At 37.5% G+C, this 19,322-nt stretch overlaps 1 protein-coding gene across 2 annotated transcripts in view; it reads left to right on the top strand.

The window, feature by feature from the left end:
* Positions 1-19,322, top strand: part of LOC114045951 (protein TANC1-like) — a 265,490-nt gene that overhangs the window by 162,198 nt on the left and 83,970 nt on the right. For both annotated transcript variants that reach the window (XM_027866163.1, XM_027866164.1), the window contains 2 exons: positions 3,885-4,015; positions 5,117-5,303. In XM_027866163.1, the coding sequence (XP_027721964.1) occupies positions 3,885-4,015; positions 5,117-5,303 (318 nt within the window). The remainder of the gene's footprint in view (positions 1-3,884; positions 4,016-5,116; positions 5,304-19,322) is intronic.

Raw genomic sequence — 19,322 nt, 5'->3', positions numbered from 1 at the left:
CAGATTGCCCCCTCTGTTATCCCTAGTCTCTCACTAATACTTAGTCGCTCCCCATCAACTGGCTGCTTTCCTGCTGCCTACAAACATGCCCATATTACCACCATTATAAAAAAACTCAATCTTGATCTGTCCATCCCCACTAGCTATCGTCCTGTGCCTCACCATCTACAACAGGTCCCTCTGCTTCCTTTCCTGTCATTCTCTTCTTAAGTCTTTGCAGTTTGGCTTTCTAACTCATTCAGCCAAAACTGCTCTCTTCAAGGCTCCTAATGATCTCTTTAACTGCCATACCTAAGGCCTTTTCTCAAGCCTCATTCTCCTTGACCCCTTTGCATTTGATACTTTTTTTTTTTAAGGAAGTTGGGGTTAAGTGACTTGCCTAGGGTCACACAGCTAGTAAGTGTCAAGTGTTTGGTCTGAGGCTGGATTTGAACTCAGGTCCTCTTGACTTCAGAACTGGTGTTCTATCTACTGCACCACCAAACTGCCCCGCATTTGACACTGTTAATCATATTGATGAAGCTGCCCTCTCCTGGTTTTTCTCCTACTTCTCTGATATTCCTTCTCTGTCTTCTTTATCCAGGTCCTGCCCGATAACAGTGGGCATTCCTCAAGGTTCTGTTCTTCCTCTATGTTATTTTACTCGGTGATCTTATTAATTTTTCTGGTTTCATTGAACATCTCTAGGCAGATGACTTTCCAGTCTACTTGTCCTGATCTCTAGTCTTTCATTTCTACCTTAAATGGGATATACTGTAGACATTCTAAAATCTACCTGTCCAGAACAGAACTCATCTTTCCCCTTAAACTTTTCCCTCTTCTTAACTTCCCTGTTATCATTGAGAGTACCTTCATTCTCTCAGTCACCAAGGCTCATAACTTAGGTGTTATTCTTGACACCTTGCTCTCTCTCAAATCTACATCCAGTCTGTTTCCAAGGTGTTGATTTTACTTTCCTAATATTTCTCCCATATGCCCATCCTGGGGCAGGCCCTCATCACTTCACACCTGGACTCTTGTAATAGCCTGCTGGTGGGTCTCCTTGCCTGGATTCTCTCTTCACTCCAATCTGTTCTCTACCCACCTGCCAAATCCATCTTCCTAAAACATGTCTTACACCCTCTTCAGTAAACTCCAATGTCTCCCTATTACCTAGGACATCAAATATGAAATTCTCTGTCATTCAAAGCCATTCGTCACCTGGCCCCTTCCTGTCTTTTCAGTCTTTTTACACTTTAGTGCCTCCTATTTACTCTGTGATCCAGTGACACTAGCCTCCTTGCTGTACCCCATACAGAGCCCTCCATTTCCCGACTCTGGGCATTTTCACTGACACACACAGACACACGTATAATTTGCTATTTAATTATTTGGGTACTTACTGCTTTCTCCAAATGGAATATAAACTCCTATAGGGCAGCATCTTTCATTTTTATCTTTGTATTTCTAATCAAGTGCATGGCACACATGTACTTCGTGCTTATCAATGAACGAATGACCTGGAAAAACAGATGGACTTTCAAGAATTCAGCACTTCTATATCACACTCTGAGCTTACAGCCCACTAAAACCCTCAGACCTTTTTCATATGAACTTATCTCCCTCCAGCCATACTTTTACTCTTTTATTTGGTGAAGCTCAATTTTTGAACCCAATTGAAAGACTTCACATTTATCCTTATTAAATTCAATTTTATTAGATTTAGGCCAGTTTGGGGGGCACAGGAGTAGGAAGGGCTGATTTTGACATAAACTGTATTAGTTTTGGTGTTATATGTGAATTTTATAATCATGCTATCTCTCCTTTTGTACAAATTTTAGATAAAAATGTTAAATACCAGAAGGCTAAAGCCAAGTATCACATCCCTGGGGCTAGAGACCAACTTCCAGATTAACTCCCTACAGCTGGCCAGGCCACCATTTCTGAGGCTTCCTAATTTGTTGGTCTTGGCCTCAAACAAGAGAGAGGCAGCATGATATGTTGAACTTGGAGTTGAGAGACCTGTGTTTGAATTTCCCCTCAGACATTTCATTGATGTGTGACCATGGGCAAGTCACGGAATAATGCTTCTGGTTCCTTCTTCACAAGCTTGTTGCAAGGATAGTGCTTTTGCAAATCTTTAAGTGATATATAAATGAGAATTATTATTTAGAGGATTATAGCTTCTGGTTTCTCAATGACTATTTGGTTTTTCTGTTTTTCATTGTGTCCTAACTCTCTATCACCAGGGGTTGGGAACCTACAGCCTCCGAGGACCAATGGGGCCTTCTGGGTCCTTGGGTGTGTCCTTTTGACTGAGTCCAAGTTTTACAGAACAAAACCTTTTATTAAGGGGATCTATTCGGTGAAGTTTGGATTCAGTCAAAGAGCCACACTTGAGGATCTAGAGGGCCACATGTGGCCTCGAGGCTGCAGGTTCCTCACCCCTGCCCAGTCTACCCCCTACCCAACAATTGTAGTCATTTAGATCCATGGGCTACAAAAGAGCAGGTTATCCAGATGGAGGGGGGCAGGAGGAGTGGAATAACAGAAATTAAAATGGATAACCTGTTCAGTATTTGCATGTTGCTTACTCTTTTATTTTTTAGTAAACGTTATTTTATCTAATACAATATCTCATTCCTTGGAAGATGTTGATTTAGTGTATGTGAGAGGTATTATGGGGTGAATGTCATTTCAGTGAGGTTAGCCATATTTATGTTAGGATTTTGGATATGAGGATAATTTACATATCTGGTGTTTAAATTAAATTCCATAGCTAAAATTCACTTTGAGGAAAAAACCAAGTGACAAATCTTTAGGGAGTACTTGAAGAAAAAGGATGGTTTTGAAACATTTCCTTACAACTTCTTATAAAATATGCTCTGATCATTATTTTGTACTACTCACCAAATTCCAGTATAATTTTTTAACTTAACAGTTAAAACTAGAAGGATCAGAATTTAATTTAATTCCTTGAAGGGCCATCAATTGATGTAGTGCATTTTTTTATCTATAAGGCAAAGAAAATAGAGATATTAGGATGAAAATTTTTATTTCGAAGTAAAATTATAATTGTTTTTGTGTTATTTGATGTACCTGGTCCTTTTGGTGTGAAAAGTTTTTTTTTCTTGTTCTTTCTTGTTTTGTTTAGGGCAGATTTTCCTGTTACTCAGAAAGAATCCATTATCTCAAGGTCATTCTTTTTTGGTAACTCTGCTATTTTATAGTGCAAACACCTGTAATAATAATAACAACAACAGTAATGACTACCATTTATATGGTCTTTTAAGGTTTGCAAAACCCTTTACGTATTATCTTATCTGGCCTTACAACTACCCTGTGAGGTAGGTGCTGTTTTTCTTCCCTGTTTTACAGATGAGGAAACTGAGGTTCAAAGAAGCAAGTGACTTGTTTGAAGCAGTATTTGAACTCGGGTCTTAGCACCCTACCTATTGTCCCACCTCTTGCAGTACCAAGTGTGTTTTCATATTCATGTAGCGACCATATCCTTTTATTTAATTGTAGTGTGAATGGCAGTTTTACCTCAGTACCGTGACTTTACTCATGCCTCAGGGACTACTCCTGTGTCTTATGGCTGATACTACTTCAGTAAATATGTTCCAGTTTTGCTTCTACTAGAATGACCTGTAGAATTTGGGAAAATTATTCCTCTCCAGGTTGGATATTTAATGTAAAAGTCTGCATTTGGAATTGCTGCCTGTTAATTGGAATGTATTGCTACCTCAAGAACAGACTGCCTTGTTAAACTATGCTCTTTTCTGTAAAGACACACAAAGATACAAGGACCGGCTGTTGTTGTTAATGCCTGTATGGCATCCAGATGTGGTACCCAAATTCCCTTGACAGAGGGGCAGTCTCATCGTTTCTTTTCTTTGTTACAGAAGCAAAGCCAGACAATGAATCGAGCTGTTCGCCTGCAGCTCAGGAATTGTTGACGAGGCTGGGATTTTTGCTGGGAGAAGGGATCCCAAATACTGCACACATAGCCCTTGAAGAAAAAAATGAAGCCATGGTAATGATTCCTGTGGAAGAGAATGCTCTTTGTGGTTATCCAGAGGATGAATAAAGCAGTAACCCCTGTTCTCATTGTCCTTCTGTGCGGATAGTGTGTTTAGACAATTAATTCAATGTTTTATGTACTGAAATGTATTTCAACAGTTGGTTGCTTTAGGTGGTGAAATTTGTGCAGTGAGGTGGGTAGGAGAAAGGTGGACAGTGGCAGAATCCAAGAATTAATTTGTGAAGTAACCTTCTGCCTGCCATCTTTAGATGGTGGCTTCAAATATTTAAGGCAAAATAACTTAATGTCCCTGATGCTGTCAGCTTTAGCCTATGTTCTTTTTGATCTCATGGCATTGTTGCTGTCTCTCCTATACTTTTTTTTTTAAATCTATGAGATTTTTATTTTTTTGAGGATAGATGGGGTGATTTATGTGTGATGGAGCAGAGACAACATATGATTAGGTCAAATGGCTTCTCTAACGAGATAGTACTCCTACCTCCCCAGAAATGCGGCGCGTGCAGTTTGTTTCATGATGTGTGCTTGTGAATAGAAATGAGTTTGATGCACCAGCTTACCCTCTGCAAGGATGTCATGTGTTGATTGAGCACGGAGTAGCCACCAATCTGTCCTTATCTTGATCCTGGGCCCCATAAATCTTGAAGAATGGAATGCAGGTTGCAGTGTTAGTGAAACATTAAAAAAAGAAAAAAAGAACACAAAATTCCCCAAAAACAGAGTTCCCAGAATTTTATTACAGAGGTCAAACAGCCGTTCTGCCTTCTGTAAAATGTCTAAACAAAAGCAAATCTTTCTGGTGGTTTTATTCACAAATACTGAATTTCCATGAAACTCCTTCCAAATCTCTTCCTTTTAAGGCAGTATGAAAAAGCAACAAAAAGAAAACAACAGGGAAAAAAAAAGGATTAGCCTTTAAAATCAGAAAGATTTAAAGACTGCACATTTATATGTTTACCTCCCAGATTTTAAAAGCTTTGTCTTTGTGGAAATGATCTTTGATTGATTTGTTTATTTTAGTTTCATTAATTTGAGTTAAAAGGAAAAAAGGAAGCATGGTATACGATGCTAACAGTTCATTCCATTGTCTTGCAGTGTACAGCTCCTAGCCAAGGGATCAGTCCTTGCTCTACCCTGACGAGCAGTACGACATCACCTAGCACAGACAGTCCCTGCTCAACCTTGAATAGCTGTGTCAGCAAGACGGCAGCCACCAAAAGTCCCTGTGGGACCATTAGCAGCCCTAGTTCCACACTGGAAAGCAAGGACAGTGGGATTATAGGTAAGAAGTTTAATCCATAGTAATGCAATGGTTTCATGCACATTAGCTAAGGAATTATCTAGACACTCTATAAAGAAGTGAGTGGGCTTCTCTTTCTTTTCTTTCTTTTTCTTTCTTTCTCCCTTCCTTGCTTCCTTCCTTTCTTCCTCTCTCCTTTTTCATTCCTTTCCTTCCTGCCTTCCCTTTCTTTTTTTTCTTTCTTTTCCCTCCCTCCCTTCTTTCCTTCCTTCCTTTTGTCTCCCTCCCTGTCTCAAAGATTGAACTATTTAACAAGAGAAAAAGTTTGCCTTCCATTTTTTCTTTGCAAACTGTGTACCATGTACAGTCCACAGAAAAGTTCCCAGTCTTTGTCTTCCTTGGTATACTGCATCTCCTTTCTGACTTTATAATATAAATTTCACAGATCAGATCTAAACCATGAGGTTTTAGTTAGTCTTCATCTTTTGTACTCTTCACTGGTTTCTTTTGGAATAGATGAAATCCCGCTCTGACATCCAATGAAAGTGTTATATAACAAGAAGACTTCTGAGCCTCAGCTGGTGTCCCCACTTACGTCAAATAACATTTGATGCATCAGAATTCCACTATAACAAAAGAATCTGAAAGCCCTTCGGAGTCTGTTGTATTGAGACTTGACCTTCATTTGGAAACTAAGAATTTCTGAAAATAAATAAACTTCAAAAAACCCATAGAAACTGGGAAGAAGAATAGTTTTAGATTAGTTTCTCAGCTCAGACTTGACCACTAGGTAGTTGTGTGATTATAGGAAATTTTTTTAACTTCCCTGGACTTCCAGTTTCCTCATCTAGAAATAATAATTAATAATACTAATAATCATAGCTAGAATTTCTATAATGCCCTAAGGTTTACAAAGCATTTTACATATTTTTTTTTCTTTAATCCTCATAACAGCTCTGGGAGGTAGGTGCTGTGGTTATTCCCATTTTACAGATGGGAAAACTGAGGCTGAAAGCAGTTTGAGTGACTTGCCCAGGGTCTCAGAGATAGTAAGTGTCTGAGTCAGTGTCTGAACTCTTTCTTACTCTTAAGTCCTATGCTGTATCCACTACTCCACTACATTAGCTGCCTGTTTCTGATTGGACTAGATAATCTCCAAGGTTTCTTCCAGTTTTTATATTTTATAATTTTAATAACAGTACTATTCCAGGCAGGGTAGTGACTTTCCTCAAGTATTTCTGAGAACTTGTTTCATTTTGAATTTGAAACCCCCGATTGACATTCTTAATATTGACATTTTTTAATATGTAAAGGAATGACAATTTAAAGTTTTTTGAAAACAAACAAACCCTTTAAATGAATTTTTCCTTTCAAGTGTTATTTGGAAAACAGATATTCAATCTTGCTCATTCTTTATTGTGTGTGGAATTACAGAAAGTTAAGTCGGAGTTGGTGTTTCAAATTTCTGGGAATGTATAGTGGTTGTTGATGGTGCATCTCATAAACATCTTTGAATTAATTACTCAGATTATGGAGGGCAGACTTCCACCTGGCTCTCACTTTGATCAAAATTGTCAGTGGCGCCGTTGGACTTTGTGGCAAATTTAAGCTGTTCAGCCTGGCTTCAAGTCCCTTTCCCCATCATGTTCTGTGAGTGCCCCCATTCTTAGCTTCCCAGCTGCTGTTTAGTCTAGTTAAACGAGGCTTCATAGGTTCTCACACTTGTTCCATTTCCATTCAGGCTTTCCACCAGGCACAAGCCTTTCTGACTTCCAGTATGTCTGCCAAATTACTTTCTTTACCTTAAACATTCAAATCTCTTCTGAAATCTCATCTCCTTCAGGGATCGTTCCTGATTGTTCAGCCACTTTGTTCAAGTTGTCCCATGTTACAGTTTTTAATTCTTCCTCTGAATTGTGATGATAGAAGTTTCAGAAACACAGTCACTTTGTAACTGGTCTTTTGTCCTGAGAACATAAAGGGAAAGAGATGTTATGTCTTCTTGTTGAATCTAACAATGATTGCCCTAATCCTAATCATTCAAACTCTGTTATTCACTTTATCAAGGTTCCATTCAGATACCAAATCCAGGCACTAAGGGAAATACAAAGATTGTACCAATCTCTGACCAGAAGTTTATAATCTGTTTTGTTTAGTCAGTAAAACCACCAACCATTGAATAAGTGCCTACTGTGTGCTAGGCCCTGGACTGTGTGGCTTAGAAAGAAGTCATGCAGAATTTTGAAATAGGACAATTTCATATAGTTACTTTGGAGGGAATTCTTTCCTATCTCTTTGACCTTGAACTGTTAAGTGTAGTTAAAAATTGCTTTACCTGTTTTTTTCTTTACAAGGGAAGAAGTAATCTCTAGATAAGACTATGCCGTTAACACAGAAGGTGGAATCATCATCATCATCATCATCATCATCATCACAGCTAGTGTTTATATAGTACTTTAAGGCATACAAAGAGCTTTACAAACATAATCTTATTTTATTCTCACAACAGCCTTGGAAGGTAGAGTCTATTGTTAACCCTATTTTATTTTTATTTTACATATCCAGATTTTATTTATTTATCCCTATTTTATTTCTGAGACAGAGAGGTCGAATGACTTGCTGAGGTTCATGTAGTCAATAAATATCTGAGGCTAGATTTGAACTCTCTTCTTCCTGACTGCAGTTTCATCACTCTGTTTACTATGCCACCTACCAGCCTTAGTGAAACTTTTTTTTTCAGCCAAAGACATGGTTTATTAGAACATCCACCATATTGGCCAGACTCTTAAGGTATCTGAACATTAGTTAGCTATTGGCTAGATTTGTAAGAATCTGAGCAGTGGCTAGATTATAAGAATCTGAGCCTAGTAAAAAATTGAATGTCAAACTTTAGACTGTTTACAGCTGCTCTTTTCCTTTTCTGTGGATATTGTGTCTTTTTAATATAACCCTAGTAAAAAGTTAGACAATTTCCATCCAAGCCTATGAGTGGAGGGGGAGGGGTAGCATTAAATACTCAGAAAAAAATGAAGCAGTTTTAGGTTTGGGAAGAACCTTAGGAACTTTCTAGTAGAACAGTTGTTTTCATTTGGTTTCAGTAAAAATGACTGAAGATCCTCTCAAAGAGCTTTTGTTTATTTGGGTTATATCTGTCAATATTTACAGTATTAGAAATCAAAGCCACCTAAAACTATTACATAGTTTTGATCTTGTGGACCCCTGAAAAGGTCTTGGGGAGTCCCCACGGGTTTGTGGTCCACATTTTAAGAACCAAAGATGTATTAGTCTAACGACCTCATTCCACAGATGAAATTGAGGGCTGGAGAAATTAAATTATCCAGGGTCACACAGCTAGTAAGTGGAAGAGCTGGGACTAGAATCTAGGTTTCTTTTTGCTTTTTAACTTTTAAAAAATTAATAATATTTATCTCACCCCCATTATATGTTAAAACAATTTTAAACATTTATCTTTTTTTTTTTAAGTTTTGAATTCCAGATTCTAGCTTTCCTTCCCCTCATCCCTCCCTGAGCAATACGATATAGGTTATACATGTGCAATCATGTGAAACATTTCCATATTAGTCATTTTGTACAAGAAGACTTGAAGAGAAAAAAGAATGAAAGAAAGGAAATGAAAAACAACATGCTTCAGTCTGTCTTCAGACTATCAATTCTTTTTCTGGAGGCGGATAGCATGCTTCATCATGAGCCCTTTGGGATTGTTTTGGACCATTGTATATTGAGAATAGCTGAGTCATTCATAGTTCTTCATCATACAGTATTGCTATTACTGTATACAGTGTTCTCTTGGTTCCTCTTACTTCCTTTTGCATCAGTTCATGTAAGTCGTTCCAGGTTTTTCTGAAATCATCTTGCTTGTCATTTCTTATAGCAATATAATATTACATCATAATCATTACAGCAGCTTGTGAAACTAGGTTTCTTGAAAGAAAGTACAGTGTCTTTTTCTCTGTATCATGTTCCCTAGAGCACCAAGTAATATTGTCAAATAGAACTTAAAATATCTTAGCCTCCTTGTTTTGGAAGATGGAAGTTTCTTATAATTTGGACTGTTTCAGACTTGTTTTAGAAACTAAATAAATCTGGACTGACCTATATTGCAAACCATGTTTGCAATTACAGTATAGTTATAGTGGGTGGGGAAGGAGCAAGAAGAATAAATACAGTGTTGGAGATAATTTTCCATGCTACCAAATTTTATATCTTATTAAGTGATAGAACTGAAGCATCATAAAGAGAGAAAGGGAGGAGAAGGAAAGGGGAGAAAGAAAATGGGAGTGTTGAGGAGGATTTGTTCTTATGAAGCTGCCTGGTCAATAACATTTAGTTTTCAATGGGAATAGCAGTTTTTGTCTTTTATGATTCCATTCGCAGTTCAGAGCACCATTCAGCTTACATTATAAGTAGGTTTTAAGGATCACATTTGGGAGGAGTTTGAAACAAAATTAACCCTCCTTTGAAAATTGCATGTTCTACCTTACAATTTAAGATGATTTCCATTGTGTTTCTATTTCATCTCAATTATTCTGAGTCAGAAAACTCTAGGATGGAAAACTCAGTGCTGCTATATCCCTAGGCTGCCTCTGTCTCTTGAAACTTTAAATACAGTAGCCAGACTCAGATCTTCTTCCAGTGAGTTTGACTTAATGGAGATAGAACAGATTTTTGTCTTTAGGAGTAAACTCAATAGGAGAAAGCGTGGGTTAGGGGCCAGTGAAACACTTTCCTGGAAAACTGCCATTCTTTCAGTATGGAAAAACTTGAGTTTCAGAACTGTTCTCTCCCCACCCCATCCCCACTTTATTATTTTAACCGGAGGGAAATCCTAGTTTATCATATTTCAGAAGGCTCCAGTTCTTCTGACATAAATATCTTTAGAAATGTAATAATTCTGTCATGAAGAAATACTGTCTAAGCTGGATAAGATTAAACAAATGCCTTATGTATACTTATTACAGTCTTTAACTCTTTTGATATCTAAAATTATTGGCATTACCCAAAATGAGGGCCTGATATTTTTAAGTATGCCATATTAAAGCCTTGAAATGTGATACCCAGCTGAACCCAAACATTTTATGGTAGCTATTTAAATAAATTGTCTCAAAAGAAATTTACTTTATAAAAGTAATTTCTCCTTGTCTGAGAATACATGTTCTTAAAAATAAGATACTCCTTTGAATATTATTCTTTTTCATCATTTCACAAACCAGTAAGAATCACATAAAATGTGTATATGTATAAATGATGTATGTAAATAAGCATACCTGAATACTTCGGATACATGATCGTATTGGTGTAAGTACTCTCTACTGTTACGGATTGAAATTCCTCTATTTCTCTTTATCGTTTGTGATTCTTGTCCATGTCTTTCTGCAAATCTTTCGTGAAGAAATTATCCAATTCCTTGGATTCATGGAGGCATTCATTGGGTTCTGTTAATAGTTTGATGGGTACCAGCACAACATTTGTTGTCTCTATTCATTGCCTTCTTCTTTGCTCCATGACTGTCCCATCTTCTTTTCTAGTCATATACATCCTTGATGGTGCCTCTTAGGCCGCTTCTCACTCCAGTCATTGTTCATCGTAGTCTGCTTACACCCACCTTGTGCATTTCCATTGAATCTCTGGGTTACCTCTACCTGATTCTTCTAACTTCCATTTGGCTTCAGGGGGATAACATTGTGCTTTATGAAGAAGAATTTCTGTGCTAGCAGGTAGCTCAACAGTATCATTGAAAGTGCTACACAAAAACCAGTAGAACGTTTTACACTAACAGCAATATTGTGTGATGATCAATTATGAATGACTTAGCTATTCTCAGTAATACTGTGATCCAGGACAATTCCAAAGGACTTAGGATGAAAAATGCTATCTACTTCCAGAGAAAGAACTGATGGAATCCAAAGGCAGATAGTCGCAGTACTTTTTAAAACTTAACTTCCTTCCTTCCTTCTTTCCTTTTGTCTATGTTTTCTTTCATAAAATAACTAATATGGAAATATGCTTTGCATGTCTGACCTGTATCAGATGGCTTGCCTTCTCAGTGAGGGGGCAGGGGAAGGAGGAAGGGAGAGAATTTGGAACTCAAAAAGAAAAACAAATGTTAAAAATTATTTTTACATATAATTGGGAAAATAGCATGGAATACATTAAAAAAAAAGTGCTACACAATTTCAAAATCAAATCTGCCTATATACTCTGGCTATGTGTGTATATGTGTCCAGTTTGTTTTCAAAGTGTGGATGATGAAGCCAATCTCATGAACATTATGAATCTTATTGGGGAGACTGTGTTATGTAGTAAGTACAGTGTTATCTACTCACAGGAACATCTGGAGAGCATCAGTGATCTGTTTTATTTGTCTTTGATGTATAACATCCCCTATGATGCGAACAAACACAGATATACATATAAAATGTATATGAACCTGTGTAAGAAAAAGGAATTTTGCTTTTAAAAGAGTAATGTTGAAAATATTTATTTTTATAGTCTCTAGAATTCCACATAGAGAATTAGAAAAAAAAATCCAAAAACTTACCAATTAAAGAAGGTTGTTTCCCACCCCAAGGCAGAAAAAAGATCAGGGTAGTTAAGGGCATAGGAGCAGACAAATCCTAGTAAACTTTCCTAGCTAGATAAAATAAAGATTCCTATTGAATAAAAACTATTTCATTGGGAAGGGGAAATGAGTAAGGGTCTAGAGATGAACAGGGTTACAGTCAGGGAAGGAGACTTTTCATAGTTTGTCTTTTCCTGAGAATCCCTTCTATGAAATAGCTTAGTGGAGTTGTGAAAGCTTCAGTGAAAGGAGGAGGAGAAAAGAGTCAGGTGCATCTCAGTGGGAGGTGACTGACTTTTTCCAGCTTGGGGCAGTCAGTGTCAACACAGGGCAGGTGTGTCTGCCTGCATGAGTTGGGTGTTTTGTGCAACCGAGCTGGGATTCTAAGCGCCAGCTTTAGAGAAGACCATGTCTCCATCAGCCTGAAGGTGCTGAGAGCCTGGAAAGGGTAAAGGTCTTGACTGACTTTCCTTTTTATTTTGCTGTGGGTGCCTCCATCTACCTGCTTTCTTTCCTTAGTTTGAAGTTGGAAGGGAGGTGTAATTTTTGATGGTGGCATGCCTCTTGATGTTTTCTACAAAAGTGGCCAATGTCTTAGATGATGATATTGAGGTTCTTGTCTGGTGTCCTGCTGGGTCTGGCCAGAATTGGATACTTTCTTTTTTCCTTCTCAATTGCTTTGGGCATTAAGAGTGGTAATTTAAAGTGTGGTTTTCTCTTGATTCCTCAGTAGACTTTATTTTGTGATTGTCATGTGAAAGAGATTTTGTAAGTAGCTTTGGCCCTCTTCTCTGCTGGGTTTCAAGCTTTTGCTTTTTGAGAGGTATAAAATACGGGCGTGGAGGTACAAACACAGATTACGTGAGTTTTATTCTGTTTATTTTTTTGTATACTCATTTTGCACGTCAAAGTAGTGAAGATAGATAGACAGGTAAATAGATGGATGGATGGTGATGTGTGCAGTGCCATGCCTTCTACCAAATTCATAGGCTTTTAAAATTGAGATCATAATGATGCTTTGCAATATACCGAATCAATTTTGTTTTCACTCTACCATAGTTTTGTAATAATTTAACATTACATTTCATTTAAATTTAGTTACATTTATTTACATTTAATTAATTTTAATTAATTGTTTAATTACAAGAGGATTGTTCTCCTCACTTGTTAGGGAAGGAGATTTTCTTTAAGAATTTTAACCAATTATGTAGGTAATTTTGTGTATTACTTTTGAACCACAGAGAGCAGCAGCTGCATTTGATGACCTGTATAGTCAGTTATGTGGGTGCTGTCCTTACAGAGAGCACTGGCTTGTGAAGGGATCAGAAGGTGTGTTTTGTTCTGTGGCAGTTGTGAGACTTGTTTTACATTCAGTCATGATCGTAGTCTGTGAAGGAACATGTACATTGCAGGTTGATAATAATGGTAATGACAATAATTCATAATAATACCAATTAATATTTATACCTCCTGTTTTCTCCCCAGTGCTTTTCTGCAGTGAGTCATGAATCTTTTGAGTAGGTCAGAAACTATGTTGTCAAGCGTTTTATTTGGGTACCTCAATCACTGCTGAATTGCTACTTTTTAAACAACTTTTAAAAAATCCATAGAATTTGTGGGTAACCTCAAACATTGGAGGTGAGTTGGAGGGTGTGGAAATGTAGAGCAGATTTTGAAGTGGGGTAATGTGTAAGAAAGAATCCTTCCCTCTACCATCCTGTATGATAGGCCCCTCCCCTCTCCTCAACTATTTCTTTAAATTGTTTCCAAAACAAAACTAACTTTATGAATGCTGTATTGATTCATCATGCCCATTCCTTGGCTTGCTGCAAGTTGTAGCAAGGTACAAGTTGTGCAATATGCTTGTGTCTAGTGGGAGATCTGGTGCCACAACCTATCACAATTGGAAGTACATACAGGCTTCCCTTCGAAACTGCCTGCAGGGGAGGGGAAGGAAGTGGAGGGGAAGGTAGAGGGTTAGAACAGTACATGGGAAATGGCCAAATGTTCAACAGGACTAGCTAGTCAAAGGTGCCTTGCTGTTTCCATGAGCAATTAAAAAGGGAGAAATTTTCTTTAAAAAATCTAAATCATCTGCAATCAGGGGTAACTTTGGATCACTGCTGCTTTTTTGTGTCCCGTAGGTGGAGATGAGTAAGTGAAATAATTGTGTGTGTGTGTGTGTGTGTGTGAGAGAGAGAGACAGAGACAGAGACAGAGAGAGGAGTGTAGGTGGTAAGTGTTTGAGATAGTGAGAGTGTCTGTGTGGAGCATTCATTTTACAGGGTTAGGAGGAGAGGCAGAATTAAAAGCTGGAATTTCAGGTGAAATAATGGTTTAGTTCTTTTTTGAGGGGGAGGGGAACAGCAGGGTGTTTTTGGCTGATCTGATTGAGCACATGGCAGTTCCACATGTGGAGTTTTTTCCTCCCATCACTCTTATGGGAATCCAAAGTATAGTGTGTCAGTGTAAACTGTTCTTCATGTAAAGAGTGAAAATCAGGCAGGGATACCTTCTGCTATATTTAGGAGGATATTAGGGTTACATACCATCACTCAGACTTTTGTGTCTTTCCTCTTGAATCTTTTATAATCTTGTTTAGACATTATCTGCCGAGCTAAAAGTGCCCTCTTTATTTACTTATTGCCTATGTGACTTTGAGCAAATGATTTTAAACTCTGAGCCCCAATTATAGCCATTTGTAAAAGGAGAGGGTTAGGTTAGAAGACGTTTAAAGACCCTTCTAGTTCATTAAAAACATTTATGGCATTCTTGCTGTGTGCTTAACTAAACCATGCTGGACAAAGAGGAAATGTAAGGCATAGCTAACCTTCAAGGGGAGTCAAAACTAATAAATGTAACTTGTGAATAACACTAAACAGACTAAAATTCATTGTTGTTATGGTATGTATAGAGATTAGATTTTTAAATGTAGTGGACTGGCAAGGAGGTTTACTGAGGTAAAGTGAGGTTATGAACATTTTCAGATCATTATTTCCTTCTACATCAGATGAAGAAGCAAGAAAAAAAATGTTACAAACATGTATAGTCAAGCAAAACAAATTATTGTATCAACCAAGGCCCCCCCCCCCCCCCCGGATGCTGCTGCCCCCCCTAGTGTCTCAATCTTGTGTTGAGTCCATTATTTTTCTATCTGGAGGTAGGCCACACATTTCATATTGAGTCCTCTGGAATTGTGGTTGTTACTATGTGGATCAGGGTTTCTTTCATCATTCTTTAAAAATTGTTTGTCTTTACAGTATTATTGTTATATAAATGGTTCTCACTTCACTTTGTGTTACTTCATATAAGTCTTTTCAGATTTCTCTGAAACCTATCACCTTCATTTCCTATAGCCTTATATTCCATCACTTTCATATGCTGTAATTTGTTCAACCATTCTCATTTGGTGGGCATGGGCATCCCCTCAATTTCCAATTCTTTGCCAGCACAGAAAGAGCTGCTACACTTGGGTCCTTTTTCTCTTTCTTCTATCTCTTTGAGGTTTAGACCTATAGACCTTTGGAGTATTTCTCGGTCAAAGAGTATTTTAAGGCATGGTTCTAAATTTCTTTCCAGAATGACTGAACCAGCTCACAATTTTGTGAACAGTGCATTAATGTGACTGTTTTTCCACAGCCCCTCCAGCATTTATAATTTTCTTTTTTTGACATCTTTGTCAATCTGATGGATATAAGGTGGTACCTCAGAGTTGTTTAAATTTGTATTTCTTTAATTTTTAATGATTTAGAACATTTCTTCATATGGATATTTTCTTTCTCTGAAAGCTACCTATATATATCTTCTAAAGCTAATCCTTTCTAAAACAATGTAATTGGGAACCAAGTCTGGATGATAATGACATATCTATATCTATATCTACACACACATATATGTTACATTCTATTTGTTTGTTACATTCTAGCTACTTCTATTGATTTAGACTGAAATTTGTACTGGTTTTAGGGATACAGCATAGAACCATAGGTTTTTAGAACTCAATGTGTAAGGCAGTATGTTAAGTACTGGTCTGATACAAAAACAAAGCAATTTGCCCTCAAGCAGCTTACATTCCACTGAAATGACATCCAGTCTTCAGAGAGCAGCCAATGACTTAAGATTTAAGTTCTCTTATAATCACAAAAGCTTTATTTGTCTGGGATCATGGTAACATCATATTCTATTTAATTTTTTTCCCTGAGTATTGCTTAATGTGGTATTTGAGTCTCTCTTTGTCTGAAATAAACCCACAACTCTTTTGGAGCAGCTCTTTGCCACTGCCAACCTAAGCACACACCATCTTTTTAGATTGCCACAGACTTAGATGTGTTTTTTTATGCTTCATAGGGAAACTTCAGACATTTGAATTTTATCAGGTCCAAGTAGTTATGTGTATTTCTGCTTATTCATTGCATGATTTGATTTGAGAGTGTGTTGGCCAGTCTTCAAGCCAGACGAGTTGGATGTGGTGTTGGTTGGTAAGGGAGCAATATTTGTGAGGTGGGGGTAATCTTAGTGGATCATCTTCTCTGGGCAGGGCACATGCCTATGAAACTTATTGTCTGCCCTGCTCATCTCTCTTCATTCTGTCTCAGGTCCTGGTTAATACTGAACATTATAGAGTTAGGTATATGTTTCATTTGGACCTATCTTAGTACTGGGGTGAAGGGGTGATGAAGCTGTTGTATTCTTAGCCACCTCTGGGAATCATAAATTTACCAACATCTGACTTAGAAATATTCAACCTCATAAATGGCTGTCCCCTCTAAAGACTCATCTCATTATTACAACCACCACACATAACCTTCCCATCACAACTCCTGGGACCACTCCCTTCTTGGCAACTGCAGAATCAAGGTGAGTATCCTCTTCTATTTTTCCTATTTCTGTTTCCCTCATTTTCCTGGGTTCTTTCGCATGGAGAAGATGCAGGCTGCTATTGCTTCTTCTTCTAACCATCACCTGACATTCCCTTTTCCATATCCCTGACCTTTCCTAGGAACTCTTCTTACAATCTGACTGCCAGTCCAGTTTTCCCTCTCTGATTTCGGGGAACTTCTACTGCTGTATGTAGTACAGAAAGGGGAAGGAATTGATGGGGTCCTTGTTCCTTATTTAGAGTCCCAAGGTAGAAATAAGGATAGGTTTTCTCAGAAAAAACATTGTTGTGAATAGTGGTATGTTCTATAGTACTTTAGTGTGGTACTATTTTAAGCTTTGTATTGGTTAAATATGCTTCTTTGTGCTGACCTTGGGTACCTCAGCATCCTGTATGACTAATTTCATTGGGAAAAATATCCCCCTAGCTCCAAATACCTAACTTACAAATTTTAAAATCTCAACATTAACATAACAATAATAAGCATTTACATAGCACTTTAAGGTTTACAAAACATTTTATATACATGATCTCATTTGAGATAACATAGGAATTCCTAAGTCTATAATACTAAAAAAAATTACTGATGGGGAGAGGGGAGGGAGGGAGAGAATCTGGAACTCCAAAAAAATTTTTTTTTATTTTTTTGAAAAAAATTTTAAAAGAATGTTAAAAATTGTTTTTACATGTTATTGGGGAAAAATTAAAAACTTGTCAAAATAAGAAATACCAATAGGTGGTTTAAAATGCCAAAATTGTCATATGTGTTACATTTATCACCTGACAAGGTGAGTAATAATAAAAGCTCATTAGTAACATGCTTTATAGTTTATAAAGTGTTTTCCTTCCAACCCTGTGAGTTACATAGGTCAAGGGGTCATTAAAAAATTCTGACTAATACAATGAAGGTCAGGCGACTTTCTTGCAATAATGTCATCATCAAAAGCTCAGCCTTTGGCAACCCCTGCATAAATTTAGATGTGCAATGAAGTTAAGACTTGAAGAAATAATGATTGACCAGTTGGGTAAGAATTAGTTGTATTACATTGGATGGATTTTCCATAACCCAAAACCAGTTGACCTTGTACAAATACCTAAGCCTTTCTATGCCTCAGTTTCTTGATATATAATGAGGTGATTGGACTAGATGACCTCTGAGTTCCTTCCTTTTCTTAGTTAATTGGCTTCATGGAGATACTGAGGCTTCGTTTTGGCAGCACCATATTTGAAGTCATAATTGAAGAAGAACTGAAGAGGCGACAGTAGCAGTTTGGTTTTCCTAAGCTGGTTGTCAGCCAGCATGTATTTATTAAATATACTCTCAGCCGCTTTGGGGACACAAGATGTGGTCTCTATTTTCTGTTCTCTCACAGAGGAGGCAGTATGACAGAGGAGATAGTGTGGACTTGTAATTAGGAAGACTTCAGTTTGAATTCTCTTTCAGACAATTACTAGGTGTGTAATCCTGGTAAAGTCACTTTCTCTCTCTGTCTCCTTATGTGTAACAGCATTTACCTTAAAAGGTTGTTGTGAGGATCGAACAGATAGTACATCTATGAAAAGTCTTTTGTAAACCTTAATGCACTATGTAAATGCCAGCCGTTAATATGGCTGGGCAGCTAGATAGAATGGATAGAGGCCTAGGCCTGAAGTCAGGAAGACATGAGTTCAAATCTTGCCTCAGTTTCCTTTTCTTTAAAATAAGCTGGAGAAGGAAATGGCAAACCACTCTAATATCTTTGCCAAGAAAACCCCAAATGGGGTCATGAAGAGTCAGATATGACTGAACAACAATTATTATTCCCATCATCATCTTTATCATCACTGTCATTATTAATATTATCATAGTTTAATCAGGAAGACAATACTAGCAAATGGGAAATAATGAGAAAACAAGTGCTGGTGAGCTTTGTAATTACAGTGTGAAGCATGGTAGAGGGAGAAGTATGGGCTATAATGGTCAAAATCAAAGCTTGTGGAAGCATTTAGAACATTTTGTGGAATAGGGCATTCAAATGAATGTATGAGCAAGAAAGATCTTGGAATGAGCAGCCAGGAGTTACCATAGCCATGTATTGGAGACCTGAGATTTATTTTTGGTTGTCCTGGTTCATTTAAAACTCTGAAATGTGTTTGTGCTTAGTCATTTTTCAGTTGTGTCCGACTCTTTGTGATTCCTTTTGGGGTTTTCTTGGCAAAGATACTAGGGTGGTTTGCCGTTTCCTTCTCCAGCTCATTTTATAGGTAAGGAAACTGAAGCAAACAGGGTTAAATGACTTGCCCAGGGTCACTTAGCTAGTAAGCGTCTGAGGCTAGATTTGAACTCAAGTCTTTCTGACTGCAGACCTGGCACTCTATCCACTATGCAACCCGGCTGCCTAAAGTAAATAAAGTTTAAAATCTCTCCCTGTTTTTAGGTATCAAATGACAGGTTGTACTTCATCTTCTTTATTTGCATTAGTTTTAACACTTTAAAAAATATAGTATATAAAATAATCTTGTCCTGATGTATTGGGTTCACGTTTAACCACATCTTCGTGCTAAGGACTTCCCTAGGTAGTATTTGAGATAAAAGAAAAGCAATGGGTATAATTCTTGCTTT

This window comes from Vombatus ursinus, unplaced genomic scaffold, assembly GCF_900497805.2.
Source record: "Vombatus ursinus unplaced genomic scaffold, bare-nosed wombat genome assembly UNPS02014779.1, whole genome shotgun sequence".
NCBI lineage: Eukaryota > Metazoa > Chordata > Mammalia > Diprotodontia > Vombatidae > Vombatus > Vombatus ursinus.
Note: the sequence above shows the minus strand (reverse complement) of the source record. Positions and strands in the feature narration are given on the sequence as shown.